Genomic DNA, 17,423 nt, shown 5'->3' on the forward strand with positions numbered 1-17,423 from the left:
CAGTGGGAAAAGTCAGCAAATTAAATTATACTATTAATTAAATTAAATTAAATTAAATTAATTAAATCATAGTAGAACCAGCGAGAGCAATGAGCCTCGTGTCACTCATGATTATTAATTTCAACGGATCTACGTTGTTGGCTAACACCCAGCAGGTTTAGCTTCTGCTAAAATAAAGGCTTAATTTCATGCAAGTGTCTAGGACCTAGTTCTCTCTAAAGTGGGAAACCTACATCTATCATAAACAGCCACTTAAAACTTTTATTTTTTTTTAAAAAAAATAAAGATTCCTGCAAATTGGACAAAGAGAAGATTGTACCTGCGATGGGGATTTTCTGAATGGAAAAGCACTTGAGCTAAGTGAGCCCCTACCTGCAGCCTGAAGCTGTAAGGCCTGGGCCTTACAGAGAACATAAGACTAGGGGATTAGGTGCAGTGGTGCAAATTCATTGTTAAATAATGGAGGGTTGGGATAATGGTCAGCGTATGATGGCTGTTCAGAGAAATCACTTTAAAAAGACCAGACCACCATAGGGAGGTACGAAATCTGGACACGTCCCATTAAGACACTAATAATTACAGGTCACACAGATAATTGTGTGCGTAATAGCCAGCATCCCTAGGACATCTGCCCTTAGTACAGAGGACAGGAGAAGCAGTTTAATGACAGACCTGCCTTTATCTGCAGTTAAGCAACACTGAGAAACAGAATTAGTTATGACGAATCAAAAGTATAAAGGCAGTGGGAGCAAACGTCCCTAGTCTGCAAAAAGTTCACAGAAATGAGACAACTGTGGTAATAGCTGTTCTACTCTATAAAATACCTCTGGCCGTAATTTTAGAAGCACTTCCTGCCATTAAGAGGGGTCTGAGCTCTTAAGATCTTGAACTATATAAAGGTTAAATTCCCAGGAAAGAGGACAGACGATTATCCAGTCACTGGGTATTTTTAGGCATTTTAGGTATTCAAGCACTGACACCGCTATTATCTATTCACTGCAATCTAAGACTGGCATCTCCTCCCCAATCCTTTCAGTCCTGGAAAGGCAAGTCATGACATAAGCAGTTGGGTGAGAGCAACTCGTGCCCCTCCTTTTAAGGCACCAGCAACCTTTAAGCAAACGAGAAAGCCCCCTCCAGCATACCTGCTGCCGAAGTTCTCTCCGCGCACTGCTTCGACATATCCAAGTTGCGCAGTTCCTCGGTGCTTGCATACTTCATGACGCTGTTGATGGAGGACAGAGTGCTGATGAGCTGAGAATTAATAGAGCCGATCTGTGAGTGGGGCTGTCCAAACGCATCAGCTAACTCAGAATAGTTTTCAGCAAGTAGCATCTGCTGCTCTTGAACGAGCTTCTGGACCCGTTCGATGTAATGATCCAAGCCGGTCTTCATCTCAGGCTGAGAGAACGGGCTGTCCAGCCCAAGGTTCCCCCAGTCAGAAACAGAGTCATCTCCAACACCAATGCTTCTCGTGCCGGGCGGCACTACAGACACCGGAGGAGGACCACAGGCAATGTTTCTCATTTTCAGGCCCACTAGATAGTTCTCGTTAATACTGATCTGGCCCACGCCACAGTCTTTGGTCTTTGTTAGGGAGGGTTTGTCAAAGCTGGCCGTGCTAGAAAGCACTGTCCCCACGCCAATGGAGCGAGTTTTAGCCACCGTATTTACATCCTTGACCCTTCCATCCCCTATAGCGACTGTCCTCATCTCAACAATCACAGTGTTTGTCTGCTTATCGCAAGTGCTCAGGAAAGTGTTGGTGCCAGAATCCGTCAAGGGAGCTATGTCCGTGTTGGTGAACTGGTCAGCTTGTTCTAACACTGTGTTGGTTCCCTGGGTCGCCGTACGAGGTACCGCCATGACTCCAGTATCTGCCTTGCAAGCAGGTTCCGTGTTGGTGCTGCGGGAAACGGCCTTGCTTGCTGGGCAGACTGTTTGGACGGGAGAGTCTCCGCAGCCTATGGACCGAACTTCCTTGATTTTCAGCTCCGTCTTGCGCAGGCTTAATCTGTCCACGGATTCCTCCGTATTGACCCCTGTTTCGCAGACGGACCTTTCCGTGCCCACACCCTTGTCACACATCTCAAGAGAGCTCCCAGTGCACCGATCACATATTTCTTTTCTCTCCTTCACAATCCACCAATTCATAGGCACATCTGGGCCCGCAGCTGAACTGTGCAATTGAGGCCTGCACAATACTCCAACGCTGCTCATCTGCAGATGGCTCCCCACGCATGAATCAACCACATCCACGTGACCTCCCACCATTTGGTCTTTTGTTTGTACAACTGCTTCCACCGCTCTGCTGAAGACAAGGGGCTGCGCCATCATCGCCTTGTCCATTTTCTTCCTGGATCCAGCTGCCTGGAGCTCATGCTTTAATTTGGTCATCTCTCTGTCGTGAGTCGTTTCCCTCAGCTGAACTTCCAGCCGGTAGATCTTATCTTTAAGGGCTTCGATGGTCTGATGCTGGAGCTCTAGTTCCCTCTCGGCCTCTGTAGGCAGGCCAAGCATCCCCTCCGTCACCCCGACGCTCGAATCTTTAGTCTTCTGCTCTGTTCCTACTGCTACATCCCTGCACTTTATCAAAGCTCTGTTGTACACAACAACGTCGTTCATGTTCTCCTCTGTGCCCACGGCAACCGATCTGCTCTCTTTCGCTGCACTCGCTCGGTTCACTCGCAGGTTAGATGGAACGTCGTAGCTGCTGTCCTGGATCTTCTTCTCCAAGGCTTGCATTTCAGCAGTCAACTGCCTGAACTCTTCCACCCTCTCTGAGCTATGTTCCACGCTCCCCATGTCTTCCTCACAGTCTATATAGAGTTCGCCACCCCCTCTGGCTGGAGAGAGGGGCTTCCACTGCTCCGCATTTCCTGCGCTATAAGATCTCTTTCTGAAATGGCCTGCGTCGTTCTGGTTGGCGACCCTTTGGCTTTTGAGCTTCTCCACCATCTGCCTTTTCTCCTCCTGCAACACTGAAATCTTAACCTGGAGCACAGGGATAGTCTTGACTTGCTCCTCAAGCTCCTTGAGGCGCTTGAGGGCAATGGCCATTTGTTCCCTGATGTGTTGCAGGTGCACCGGGCTGACGTTAGTCACCGGTGTCGATATCCCTGAGCTCAAGGGGCTGTGGCGGATGGAGCTCCCTAGAGAGGATGCAAGATAAAGATTATATTCCCCATTGCCCTGGTATCCGTTCTGAAACTGCTGAGACATCTGGTTGTGGCCGCTGGACCCCACAAAGGAAGGGAGGGAACTTGTGGAGCCCATGGCTCCAAAACTGGAAAGCCTCGGCCTCCGAGATTCTCCTGGAACTGCTTGCATCGCCATCTTCTCCTGCTCCAATCTCCTCCGTGTTTCCATGAGAGTTTTCGTAACGCGGAGGTTGTGGCGAGGCGGCTGTGGCGAAGGAGGCCGGAGCTGTTTGCTTTCAGGGATAGTTAGGAAGCTTGGAGAGGCTTCAACGGACAAGGACGGTCTTGGGGCGGCGGCGGCTGGGCTTCGTGCTGCAAAGAGCGAAGACGAATGTTTGTTTTCATCACTGTTGGACGAAGACAGAGATTCATTGGATGTCCATCCGCTGTACTGGCCAGAGGTGTTTCTGCCGGCTGCAAAAGGTGGCGTCACTTTCTGCTTTTTCTGAATGTTCAGTTTCTTAATAGTATTTCCCTTCTGTATATCCTCCACATACTTGAGAAAATCCAAATCAAGCTGGTAACCGTAAGGTGTTTCCACAAAATAGGGGTCCTTCTGATTTCTGTCATCCTCCCCATTCAGAGCATTTTCATCTTTTTCTAAAAGAAGGAAACACACACACATTAAGCATAAAATCCTACATAAAAGGGTTTGTTTGTTTCTTTTGCTAAATTATAAGCACTCTATAATTTGGTAAGTTATAAGCACTCTACTCAGACAGCAGAATCAGTGTTCCACACTGGAAAATCTATTGCATGTCTCTTGATTAAATTTTTAGCATGCACACATTTTCCTTTTAAGACTGCGTCAGCAGAATTTTAAACCACAAAGCAGGTGGGTACATTTCTCATAGGTTTTACATAAAGCTGTATTTTTAAAAAGAAACAACAAGACCCTGTTAATACCATGAAGCAATACTTTAAAAAGGAATTCTGTATTTCTACGACATCCCCAGTATAGTTTCCACGTGAAGTTCAACTATTTGATATGCTGTGGTGTTGTGCAAGGGAACTCAATACATCTCAGAGCTCTTCCTAAGGGCTACTTCCCAACCCCCCCAAAACCTTTCTTGGTTTACAAATGCTAAAAACAGACAAAGTTATTTGGATTTCAAAACAAGACAGTCCAAAGGAGGAGGATCTCCCTAGCACATTCATCTCTGATTGTTCATGCAACCTATTTTATATTCCTATACGGTGCAGAGTCGACACACTGAGAACTATGCAGGCAGACCATTTCCAGAGCAGTCTAAAATATCTCAGATGAAAGAGAAACTGTCAGCTCAGATGTCAGGACAGCCCAGCTTCCTGGAGACACGGGAGAGGCATGTCGCACCAAAGCAATCTAAATAAAACTGCAGCAGATCTGCCGAGCTTCTGTAGGAACGATATTTATGCCTAGGATGGCTCTGCAACCTGCTTCCCACTCTCAAACACAGAAACGCAGCAAGAACTTCAGAGCAAAGCCTTCATTTACATCAGCTTGAAGTTTCTCTTTCCGTCCCTCCACGCTTCTGTTCAAAGTCTAAACTGGCCTCGCTCTATTTCCTGCAATCGCAGCTCCGTACGTCACGCAAGCTATTTTGCCTGCGAAATCCCTGCCTCCCAACTTTCTCATTCTTCAGCCCTTAAAGGGAAAAAGTACTCGGCATTTATATAAATACAGCAAAACAGAGCACAAATGTTTCATAGGCTGAGATTCCTCCAATGAGTTCATCAGCTCAGATCTGGAAGGGGGAGAAGCTTTTCATTTCTCTACTCCTTTCCAGCACAGATCTCTCTCTCTTTATTGCAGCAGCCACCTCTTTAAAAGGCTCACAAGTCCCACTCTTTTCATTAACATTTCTTCAGATTTGAGGTTTTGCTGTTGTTGCGCTTTTTCAGCGCAACATAGTTTGCGTTCATAATGTTTAGGAAGCTAAGTGTATACTCTGAAATCATGAAATACACGAGCCATTCTTTGATATCTTAATGCAAGCTGTTGAAAAAACAAAAATTACAGTGGTGCCCCGCAAGACAAATGCCTTGCAAGACGGAAAACTCGCTAGACGAAAGAGTTTTCCGTTTTGGAGGTGCTTCGCAAAACGAATTTCCTGTGGGCTTGCTTCGCAAGATGACAATGTCTTGCGAGTTCCTGCTGGTTTTTTTTCCCTCCCCCCTCCCTTTTCTAAGCCGCTAAGCCGCTTATCAGCTGATCCGATCAGCAGATAAGCCGCTAAAAGCCGCTAATAGCGCTAATCCTTCAATGGGCTTGCTTCGCAAGACGAAAAAACGGCTAGACGAAGAGAATCACAGAATGGATTCTTTTCGTCTTGCGAGGCACCACTGTAATCTGCACACCAATGATCCTTTAAAAATGACACAAAAGTGGCTGCATCATATGCCATTTCTCTTGTGTGTGTTTGTGTGTAGGGAAAGCTAGTTTATACACACCTTTTAGAAGGCAGCCCTGTTAGAGGGAGGTTTTAATGATTGATGTTTTCATTATGTTTTTAGATATGCTGTAAGCTGCCCAGAGTGGCTGGGGAAACCCAGACAGGCAGGGTATTATAATTATTATTATTATTTTACACATCACTTGGGAAGACAGGCGAATTAAGGTCAGTGTCCTGGAAGAAGCATAGATCACCAGTGTCAAAGCAATGATTCTTCAACATCAACTTTGTTGGAGTGGTCATGTTGTGCGGGTGCCTGATTATTGTCTTCCAAATCAACTATTCTATTCCCAACCTATGAATGGAAAGTGTAATGCTGGTGGTCAACAAAAGAGGTTTAAAGATTCTCTCAAGGTAAATCTTAAAAAATGTAGTAACAACAACAACAACTGGGAAACACTGGCCTGCGAGAGCTCTAGTTGGAGAACAGCCTTCACCAAAGGTGTCATGGGCATTGAAGACACTCGAACTCAGGACGCAAGGAAGAAATGTGCTAAGAGGAAGGCACACTTGGCAAACCCTCACTGTGATCAGCTCCTGCCCAGAAACCAATGTCCCCACTGTGGAAGGACGTGTGGATCCAGAATTGGCCTCCACAGTCACTTATGGACTCATTGTTAAAACCGTGTTTAAGGAAGACATGTCCACAGGTGGCACAACAGTGTTCATTGCCCATCCCTGGCACACACACTGTGTGTACTCTTGTAGAAAGAGTATTTGCAGATAGCAGCTCATGGAACACATACGGTACATATCCTTAATACTGTTTTTGTTTGTTCGTTTGTTTTTAAGACAGGTTTTAAAGCAGTTGTTTCTGTGTGAGGCACAAGGGCCAAGCAGGAATTTTGAGAACAAAGTGTCTAAAGAAGCAAGAAATAATAACACATCCTGAATTCATACACGTTTGACTCCCCTCCCTCACCAGCAAAAAAAAAAAAAAAACCTTGAACAATTTAAAACATTAAGAAAGGCGGGTGGGGTGGGGGGAATACTCACAAATAAATACATAATCAGATATCCCTCTAATAATCACCTTCTAATATTGGAAGTCAGGTGGTGAGTGTCAACCAAAATGGAGCCCAAAGGGGGACTGGCTGGGGGGGGTGGATATTAAATAATAAATCTAGACATGCTCACCTGTGTCCTACGAGATAAAACACAATAATGTTTCTATAAAAGCGGAAATGTTTTGTGAATATCACAGTAAAGCAAAGCCGGCTGGCCAACTTACGCAAATAGATTTATTTGCATTCTGAAGAGGGTCAAACAGTTGCCCAAACAGCTGTTTCTTTGTTGGTCTAACCAGCAAAACTGCATTCTGGCCAGTAACCAAGACCTTTACCGCACACCCAGAAAATCTTCCCAAGGCAGCTTCATCTGCTTCCAGGTTTTTGTTGGTCTCTGGATACAAGGCCATCAGCTCCTCCCTACCATACTAGCACCTGATGGAGAACCGGTGGCCTCACAAGGGGTGGGTGAAGGATGACAATTATTATTATTATTATTATTATTATTATTATTATTATTATTATTATTATTATTATTACCCCGTCTCTCTGGCTGGGTTTCCCCAGTCACTCTGGACAGCTCCCAACAGAATATTAAAAACACGATAAAACATCAAACATTAAAAACTTCCCTAAACAGGGTTGTCTTCAGATGTTTTCTAAAAGTCAGATAGCTGTTTATTTCCTGAGAGGGTGTTCCACAGGGAGGGAGCCACCACCAAGAAGGGCCTGTGATGAAAGCGTATTAAAAGAAAACAATCGCCAGAAAATCACCACTTCATCCTTCCAAATCCACCCCTTAAAGATGTTAGCGGAGGAGCTAAGAATTTGAACTCAAGTCACTTGCTCAGTATTAAAAAGATATGCTCCCTGGGCTGGGTTGCCACTTAATCCAATCGCCTCCACCCTCAGCCTTGTTGTCCACCACCGCAGTGCCCAAGGATTTCCCACAAGAAGATAGCAGGTGTCAGATGGTGGTGGTGGTTGCTCGTGAGCAACCAGGCAGGACTCTGACCTGGCTTTTACAGGTTTTAATTGTGCAAACTATTTACAGTGCAGATCAACAAAGTTCATTTCTGTCTTAGTCACTTGCAGCGTCCAGGAGTGGCCCCTTCCGGCTTCTCCCCCAACCTAAGAACTTTGACACCCCAAACCTCCACCTCCTTGCATTTCACCCCTCTGCGCAAGCTGGGCGACGGAAGTGGCGTGCGTCCCTCCTGGCCAGCCTGGCGAGGTGAGGCACTGTTGCTCTCAGCAGCATCCTTGAGCTTGGCTGGCCCCTTCCCTCTCTTCTCTGCTGGAGGCGTGGCTTTCCCCACCACCGGAAGAGGTGGGCACCACAATTCAAGAAGGACACTGACAAACTGGAACGTGTCCAGAGGAGGGCAACCAAAATGGTCAAAGGCCTGGAAACGATGCCTTATGAGGAACGGCTAAGGGAGCTGGGCATGTTTAGCCTGGAGAAGAGGAGGTTAAGGGGTGATATGATAGCCATGTTCAAATATATAAAAGGATGTCACATAGAGGAGGGAGAAAGGTTGTTTTCTGCTGCTCCAGAGAAGCGGACACGGAGCAATGGATCCAAACTACAAGAAAGAAGATTCCACCTAAACATTAGGAAGAACTTCCTGACAGTAAGAGCTGTTCGACAGTGGAATTTGCTGCCAAGGAGTGTGGTGAAGTCTCCTTCTTTGGAGGTCTTCAAGCAGAGGCTTGACAACCATATGTCAGGAGTGCTCTGATGGTGTTTCCTGCGTGGCAGGGGGTTGGACTCGATGGCCCTTGTGGTCTCTTCCAACTCTATGATTCTATGATTCTAGGATCTGCTCCTCAGGAGTTTCGGAGGCTCCCTGTATCACAACGGTGTCCCTGCCTCCCTCCCCTGTTCCGATGGCAGTCCCCTGGCATCCGGCAGTAACTTGACCAAGCTAGAGAGGTTTTGTCAGGGAACTGCCATTGGTTCAGGAGGGAGAGAGAAAAAGCCGGATGGATTACAGAGAGCCCCCAAAGTTCGTAGAAAGCAGCTCATCCTCTGCGGGGGAGAGTAACCACACCTCCAGTGGAGAGGAGCTTCAGGGCTCGGAGGAGGCGAGGCGGCGCCAGGACACCTTGCCTGGGCAAAGCAGGGAGGGGAGAGGTCTCTCTCCCATTACCCACGCCCTCCTTGCGCAGTAAGCTTCCACGCCGAGAGGGGAGGCGCAGACTGGGCGTCAAGAAATTACTTTGCTGGGGAAAGTTTAAGCCCCGCCCACTCACGGAGTCTGCCAGTGAATGAGCCAGCCATGGGAGAGTGGCGCTCTGGACAGAGAAAGTTTATTTTGCACCAAAAGCAAGGCTTCACAGCTGAACAGGGAGGTATTTGCCTGCTTGCTCTCAAGCAACCCCTTGGAAACCTAACAGCTTTGGACTCTGGCCTTGGCTAGGTGGCTTGACTAGAGGACAATGTCCCCAATGCACCTTGCAAAATTGTGCCTCGTGGGACTGTCAAGTGTCAACGTCCGCAAACGCAAGCCTGTCGGCACGGAGGGGAACAGAAGAGACACGGAAAAGGGGGACAACTTCGTTTCTTTCCAGATGGCTTCCTTTCTTCAGCCTAAGAAGCCCCGCTTTTAATTAACGGAGACACACCTGGGGGCTCCAAAGTAGCTCTTAAGCGCATGCTTTTCCATCAAAGGTGACGAAGAGATCAAAGCACTTGGGGGCCCCCCATTGCGTCATCTTGACATGAGCCCCCCCCCCAATGCTTTGGTCTCTTAAGGGACATGCGCTGTCAGATCGCAAGTAATGTAATGTCAATTTCTAGAGGAGGTTAATCAACGGTTACATTTCAAAAGATCTAATCTTAAGGAAAGAACCATACTGTATAATTAAGATTGGCAAATTTTTAATTTAATTTTAAATTTATACAATTTATAAGTCCGTCGCATATGCTATACAAAAAGCAGATACTCCTGCAATATTATTCCAGTTCTGGGACTCCTGGGCACTTTTCTTCCGAGGTCCAGAAGAGAATTTCTTTGGCAAAGTATTTTAGGTTATCGAACAACCTTCCTTTATGCTTGAACTGCTGGCAACTTCTCCTGAACTGGAGCAATTTTGGTGCAATGATTGTCAAGTTCTATTTCACTGTTTGCTTTGCTTTGCTTAAGCACTTAAAAGACCATAAAACGGCCTCTTTCCCTCCTACTTAAGGGGTTATTTTTAGCTTCTACCATATTAGGATTAGCCGTACTTGTTATTTTCTTGGAAGGATGCAAACATGGGCTCAGAGATTTCAAGTGCTGAAACTGTGACCATAGGTACTAAGAGAAAGAGTTGTGCTGAATGCAGGCATAATAAGCAGTATACCAACATTATGGGATGGAGGGAGGGAGAGAGGACTAGATTCTGCAGCTCTGACAGGGCTTCTCTCAGTTCTTAATATGTAAAATTGTTCTCTGAGATATTTGCAAAAAAGTCCAAAAAGTACTTGTGATAAAGATTAAGTGAGATGTCATTAAAGGTTGGTTTCCCCCTGCAGTGTATGGAGATTTCTCATATATTTATTCTGTAGAACTTTGGGGTAGGATGTAATTTGGGTTTTTGATTTTTAGTTTTAAGTAGATGAGAGATCTTGCTGTTTCTAAATATACCTTAAATTGTATTTTTGTGCTGCCTGTTTTCTTTCTTTAAGAATTGTTTTATGCTTTGAGTGCCATCTTGGGGGGGTCTTTCCGGTCAGAAGGCAGCACAAAACAAATTTATGACATTAATACTCACTTTCCCGCTTCTCCAAACAAGAAAAATCTATTGCTTACATGTAGGCAAGGGAATGTGTGAAACAGCCGGTACAGAACTTCCTCCGCTTGGCAAAACCAAACAGTCACAGGCAGATATTGGAGTGATCCTTCTGTGGCAGCGGAAAAAGCTGTATTGTAACTTTTGAATAAATTGTAACTTTTGTTTTTAAAAAAGGTGCCCAATCAAATAAGGCATAACTGTAAAAATCATGCTCATTTGGCTAGTATATCTGAGGTAATAACAATCATCACTCCTTTAACTTTTTTGCATATTCAAACAAAGCACTGCCCTTGAGTGTGCAAATATCTCAAAGAAAATGGGTAGGTCTCTTTAGTTAGATGTTTGACATTGATGCATTCTTATTTGAAAGTGCTTCAGGGGGGCCAGTCGCAAAATAATTGTGTGTGTGTGTGTGTGTGTGTGTGTGTGTGTGTGTGTGTGTAATAACTATGTTCTGGGAGCCTTTTTGGCTGAAGAGAGGGGTACAAATCCTTTCAATAAATAAATAAAACAAGCCGTGTGGCGTAATGCAAAGAGAGCCATTCCTAAGATAGCCTTATGCTTTCTGTAGGAAGTCCGCTATCTCCTGCTTGTCTTGTTTGTGGAGAACACACGATACTGATCTTACACACACACACTACTGCTGTCTATTAGCAACAGAGAACATTCCTAAGTACCAGGAAAAATATGCAAGGTAGACACTCCACACTGACTCTCATCAGTTGCTTACAAGGTTCCTTCACATTTTGCCCGAGAACATTCTTTCTAGGAGGGCCACAGACTTGCTTTTAAAAAAGAAGAAAGCAAGCTTGGAGCCTTGGGCACCTGCCCAGGGGAACACCAGCAAAATGCTCTGCAGCCTCCACAATGCCCCTGGGCACTGGGTTGGCAATCCCTGGTCTAGAGGCACTATTTCGGAGAGGATTAATGAAAAGAAACACACATTGTTCTCACAGTTCTGCACTGCTGAAGCCTTGAGACCTGGCTAGTCACTCTGACTCAGACAAATTTGCCTTCTCTGCTTGCAGAAGACAGAAATCTGTGTAGTACCAACTCCTCAAAGTTCTCAAAGCCCTTGCTTTGGCTGGGCCATCAAGAATTGAAAACGGCTTGCTCCGAATGAGTGAACCAAGATTCACTGTATACCTAGAGGAGAACCTTGACAGTGAGTAAATTCAACCAGTGTACAAGAGCAGCTCTGAAGGAAACCTTGAAACCATCACCTTCCTCCCTCATGGAAACAAACCACAGGAGTGGAGCAGGCATGGCAAGGGAATATAACCCTCCCAGAAAACCAAACATTCCCGAGATGACGACAACTTCTTCCTGGGAAACGTGGATGTGTCAAAGACTTCACTCAAAGACACTCTGTTGGGAGTTCTGTGCTGGATTTTTTTTAAAAGAGAAGTATTCCAAAGAGAGAGGAAAACGGTTTGTATGAACAGGCAGTAAGTTTGCAATGTGCTCACAAATGATAAGGGGCACCAAGGTGTTCCAGACATACAATCACATTTGGTTAATTGCATTCCTGTTGAGTGTTCAGAGTCCTGGGCCGCTGCATTTGAGCACCTCTTTATGCCAATAACAAGGTCAGTAATTTTATAATTTCAGAAAATACTCCTCTCCCAACCCCTTTCCCCCTTAAGGTGAACAAACACTCCCAGCTCAGGTTTAGTTATGTCGAAAATGCTTGGTAATTTACAACACAAGCTATTCATTATCGAAGCAATTGCCTGAAAACAACTTACTTTTTTTTCAAAAGAAAGAAAAAGAAAATATATCCAGCTTGTTCCCTAGGTTAAGATAGCTCACTCTGCTCAGTTAAACTTGATTTAAAGAACATACTATCTCCTAACACACTATAATGCCACAGGCAAAGAAAATATAAACTCTTCAAGAATGCCTCAGAACAGAAGCACTGAGATGTTTCGCTTAGAGATACCCACCATGTCTCACGTACCTTGCTATGTCCAAGCAGAAACGGCACATTAAAGCTGAGAATTAACTCTTTTTTTAAAAAAAGTACACGCAAACATTCACTTAGAGGATGGAAGTTGTGTTAAGCAAGGGGGAAACAGGCTAAAAACAGAGACACGCTCGGCTGTTGCAGAGGTAAATTGGAAATAGTCACTCTCCTATGGCCATAAGTCTAACAGAGTTACTTTGTCCGAGAGAACAGTGCTATCTTTATGTTAAAAGTCGCAGTGAGAAAAGCAAGCAGCCAGCACAGGTAGGAGGAGATAATTCTTTGGGGGGGGGCAATGAAACAACAGAAGTTACGAACTTACATTCCCTAAAATTTAAGTCGTTCATCCCCCACCCCCAATCTGCCAGTGTTACTTACTTATTCGGTGAAGAGCAGAAAGTTGCCGTGTGTTTTCCTTGCAGGAAGTTTGGCTTGAGGCAGACTTTCCTTAGCTTTGCAGGGAATATGTGCTTCTGACACATAAGCAGGCAAGGAGCCCAAGGCTCGCTGTGGAGAATTTATTTATACTCATTTGGAATTTCCTGACAAAATTCTCCCCTGCCTGCCAGGCTCGGCTAATGGAGCTCCACGGCACAACCTCTCCCGGCTTGTGCAACATCATTCGCTGCACCGTCAAAACGTAGACGGCCGCTGTTCAGGAGGAGCTGGATTTCAGAAAAACAGCTCTATAGCAGGAGGTCGCATCATGTGAACCACGAAAAGTTGCACTCCTCTGATCATGTCGAACAAGCCAAATCAGACAAGAGGGAAAGAAAAGGCAGCAGGACTCCTCTCGCCCTCCTCATTCCTTCCCTTTTGACCCCACCTCCCATCACAGGCAAAGAAAGGTTCGCGGAAATAATACGGTCAGGATAATTGTCTCCCTTGTAACCATACCACAGGCTGCTTTCAAATATTCCTGGTTTCCTTTGCCACATGCAGTCTGTTTTTGCTCGCTTTTGTCCAGCCCAGCTTGCAATTTGGAGGCTAAAAATAAAAGCTTTATTCCGCCTGGGAGGCAGGCAAAAATATTTTGCTGGAGGATGTGGCCAAAAATGAGACAAGTGCGCTTTCTAAAAGGGGGAGGGAAATTTGTCCGAAATAAAAAGACAACCTTCCCAGAGCTACTATATCAAAAAGGCTTCCCTGAACATGCATTTTTTTTTTTAAGTTTTCAAACATTACGTTATCAAGCTAACCGTGTGCCCAAGCCCAGATATCCGACATTGACAGCACCGTAACAAATCAATTACTGGGAAATGTCAACTAAATCTCTTCCATCTTTTTGCCGATATTGCAGATTAGGAAAATATTAACTGATTTGTTTTGTTTTTAGTAGATTATTTCCAGTGTAGGTCAGCTGTTGAGAGAGTCCAAAGTGTAGGGGCTTCGAAAAATACCCTTATCTCGAGGAAAGTATCAGAATTTGGAAGTACGTTTTAGTGACTGGTTTGAACTGTTTGCAAAGGAACATTGTGCTCTACACCAAACTGCCGCCGTCAGTATGGGAAACAGCCCTAGTAGAAAAATTAACTAATAAACTGAAACTGACACGGGGACAAACAGAAGAAGACGCCTTCACCCCGGTATGGCTCCCCTTTATCACATACACTGCCCAACAGGACAGTGACAATAATCCACCAACAGCATACAAATCAATATGGCTAACCTGATCCAAAACACCCACCCACCTCACCCACACACGAAAACAAAGATCACCACAGCCAATCACAAGCAAACAATCACACCCTAGGCCAACCCCAACCTCTCTCCCCACCAAAGGAACACAAGTGAACAACACATACATACATTAAACATAATAGAAACACCGCCACCCGACCCCACCCCTATCCATCTTCCCTCTCTCCATCCCCCCTTTCTTTTTTCTTTTTTCTTTTCTTCTCCCCCTAATACCTCAACAAATGAAACGGATTTGTAAAAATGTTACATGAAAAAAAAAATACGAGGCACTACACTTCTGTAAAACAAGAAAATCCTGAATAAAATATATATTTTTTAAAAAAGGGGGTTCAGGAGTGCAACACAGTTTCACAAGATCAAGCCCCCCCCAACCGTTTCCAAATGATCTGCCAAGAGCTCTGCAGCAACAGCAGCACATTTCTGCACAAACCCCAAGGGTTTAAAGTGGAAATGACCAACGGCGTTGGCATGTTGGCATGACCAACAGCATTCACGTCCCTCCGTCTGAATCAACGGTGTAGCTGGCAAACCAGCTGGCGCTGGTAATAAGCCCCTCAGGACACAATCTGTTGACTAGAGGAGCAAGCTGGCCCTTCAGGGCACAAGCCTGGTCCTTTAGTAGTACAGTGGTACCTCGGGTTAAGTACTTAATTCATTCCGGAGGTCTGTTCTTAACCTGAAACTATTCTTAACCTGAAGCACCACTTTAGCTAATGGGGCCTCCAGCTGCCACTGCACCGCCGGAGCACAATTTCTGTTCTCATCCTGAAGCAAAATTCTTAACCTGAGGTATTATTTCTGGGTTAGCGGAGTCTGTAACCTGAAGCGTATGTAACCTGAGGTACCACTGTAGTAGTAGTAGTAGTAGTAATTTGTTTATACCCCACCCATCAGGCTGGGTTTCCACAGCCACTCTGGGCAGCTTCCAACAAAATATTAAAATACAATGATTCATGAAATATTAAAAGCTTCCCTAAACAGGGTTGCCTTCAGATGTCTTCTAAAAGTTAATTTTATTTCTTTATTTAGAGTTTATTTCTTTGACATCTGGTAGGAGGGCATTCCACAGGGAGGGTGCCACTACCAAGAAGGCCCTCTGCCTGCTTCCCTGTACTTCTTGCAGGGAGGGAACCAATGCCAGAAGGCCCTCGGAGATGGACCTCAGTGTCCAGGTTGAACGATGCGGGTGGAGACGCTCCTTCAGGACTACTGAGCCGAGGCCATTTAGGGCTTTCAAGGTCAGCACTAACACTTTGAATTGTGCTCAGAAATGTCCTGGGAGCCAATGTAGGTCTCTCAGGACTGGTGTTATATGGTCTTGCCAGCCGCCCCCAGTCACCAGTCTAGCTGCCGCATTCTGGATTAGTTGTAGTTTCTGGATCACCTTCAAAGTTAGCCCCACATAGAGCGCATGGCATTATTCCAAGTGGGAGATAACCAGAGCATGCACCACAATGGCAAGACAGTCTGCGGGCAAGTAGGGTCTCATCCTGCATACCAGATGGAGCTGGTAAACAGCTGCCCTGGACACAGAACTGACCTGCGCCTCCATGGACAGCTGTGAGTCCAAAAGGACTCCCAGGCTGCGCACCTGGTCCTTCAGGGGCACAGTTACCCCATTCAGGACCAGGGAGTCCCCCACACCCACCTGCCCCCTGTCCCCCAGAAACAGTGCTTCTGTCTTGTCAGGATTCAACCTCAATCCTGAATCAATGGTGTAGCTGGCAAACCAGCTGACGCTGGTAATAAGCCCCCCAGGCTACAATCTGTGACTAGAGGAGCAAACTGGGGTCCCTCAGGGCACAAATCTGGTCCTTCAGGGAGTGAACAATCGCACCCAGAATCACCATTTTCCTGGCCAACCCGTCTGCTGTGTTTCCTGCCCTAGTCACCTGTTTCTTATCTGGTTTGAGCTCATTTCCCCTATTGCTCTCCATAATTCATTTCAAATAGTTCTTCAAAAATGTTGCTGCTCCACTTGGATCTGATGACAAGGAGAAAAAGCACTGGCGTCACCAGTAAACTCCATGCTCCTAGACTGCAGCTCCCAGTCCTTATTAATAATTATAATATTTTTTTATTTATATCCCGCCCTCCCAAGCCGAAGCCGGGCTCAGGGCGGCTAACAGCAATACAATAATACAGCATTCTAAAACCATTTCATTATAAAATTAATTCAAATCAAATTGATGGCAACCATTGGGCTAGAGTTCTGTGAAGATTGCCAAAGGAGGGAGTCAGGCTGTGCCCTGGCCAAAGGCTTGGTGGAACAGCTCTGTCTTGCAGGCCCTGCGGAAAGATGTCAAGTCCTGCAGGGCCCTAGTCTCTTGTGGCAGAGCGTTCCACCAGATCGGAGCCACAGCCGAAAAAGCCCTGGCTCTAGTTGAGGCCAGCCTAACCTCCCTGTGGCCTGGGACCTCCAAGATGTTTTTGTTTGAAGATCGTAAGTTCCTCTGTGGGACATACCAGGAGAGGCGGTCCCGTAGGTACGAGGGTCCTAGGCCGTATAGGGCTTTAAAGGTTAAAACCAGCACCTTAAACCTGATCCTGTACTCCACCGGGAGCCAGTGCAGCTGGTATAGCACCGGGTGAATGTGATCTCGCAGCGAGGACCCCGTAAGGAGTCTCGCTGCGGCATTCTGCACCCGCCGGAGTTTCTGGGTCAGTCTCAAGGGCAGCCCCACGTAGAGCAAGTTACAATAATCCAGTCTGGAGATGACTGTCACGTGGATCACAGTGGCTAGGTCAGGGCGAGAGAGGTAAGGAGCCTACTGCTTAGCTTGGCGGAGATGAAAAAATGCCGCCTTTGTTAAGGCAAGTATTTTCTCATTTCAAATATTTATGAATCACACACAAGGCAGTGAAAATATTAGAAGAGGCCAGATAAAATTATTTTTCCAGAAATATTTACTGAAATAAAAGATACTTCAAAATTCATACAATATCTACATTTAAAAGCTTGGGAGACCAAACTGTTGAAAACTGCTTCTCAGAAAAGGCCACAATGGTACAATACTCTAGCCTGAAAATGGTACTAAATGGTTGATGGTACTGAAAGAACCAAGAATCTTTTTCTCTGTATTGGCCATCTGGCTGGGCAACCAAAGCAGTTCCTGTACTAAAGCAAAAATATTCAAAAAATATCCACCGCATTGCTCTCAATCATCTGTTTAGCCTTCTGTATTTTATCTGTGTTGTTTTAATTTGTGTAAATCACCTTGAGTCCTAATCTGGGGGGAAAGAGGAGTGTTGTTGCAGTTTTGTTGATAGAATGAGAGTAACAACTATATTTTATATAAAGTTAGGGAGGAAATCAGGTCATTTCTTAGCCAGA

At 45.5% G+C, this 17,423-nt stretch overlaps 1 protein-coding gene across 1 annotated transcript in view; it reads right to left on the minus strand.

Moving 5' to 3' along the window:
* The window catches only part of KANK1 (KN motif and ankyrin repeat domains 1), a 131,173-nt gene that overhangs the window by 25,022 nt on the left and 88,728 nt on the right, over nt 1-17,423 (minus strand). Inside the window, exon 3 of the mRNA XM_081176160.1 lies at nt 1,146-3,800. Within this exon, the coding sequence (XP_081032286.1) occupies nt 1,146-3,800 (2,655 nt within the window). The remainder of the gene's footprint in view (nt 1-1,145; nt 3,801-17,423) is intronic.

This window comes from Podarcis bocagei (genome assembly GCF_964188305.1).
Source record: "Podarcis bocagei genome assembly, chromosome: 17".
NCBI classification, from domain to species: domain Eukaryota; kingdom Metazoa; phylum Chordata; class Lepidosauria; order Squamata; family Lacertidae; genus Podarcis; species Podarcis bocagei.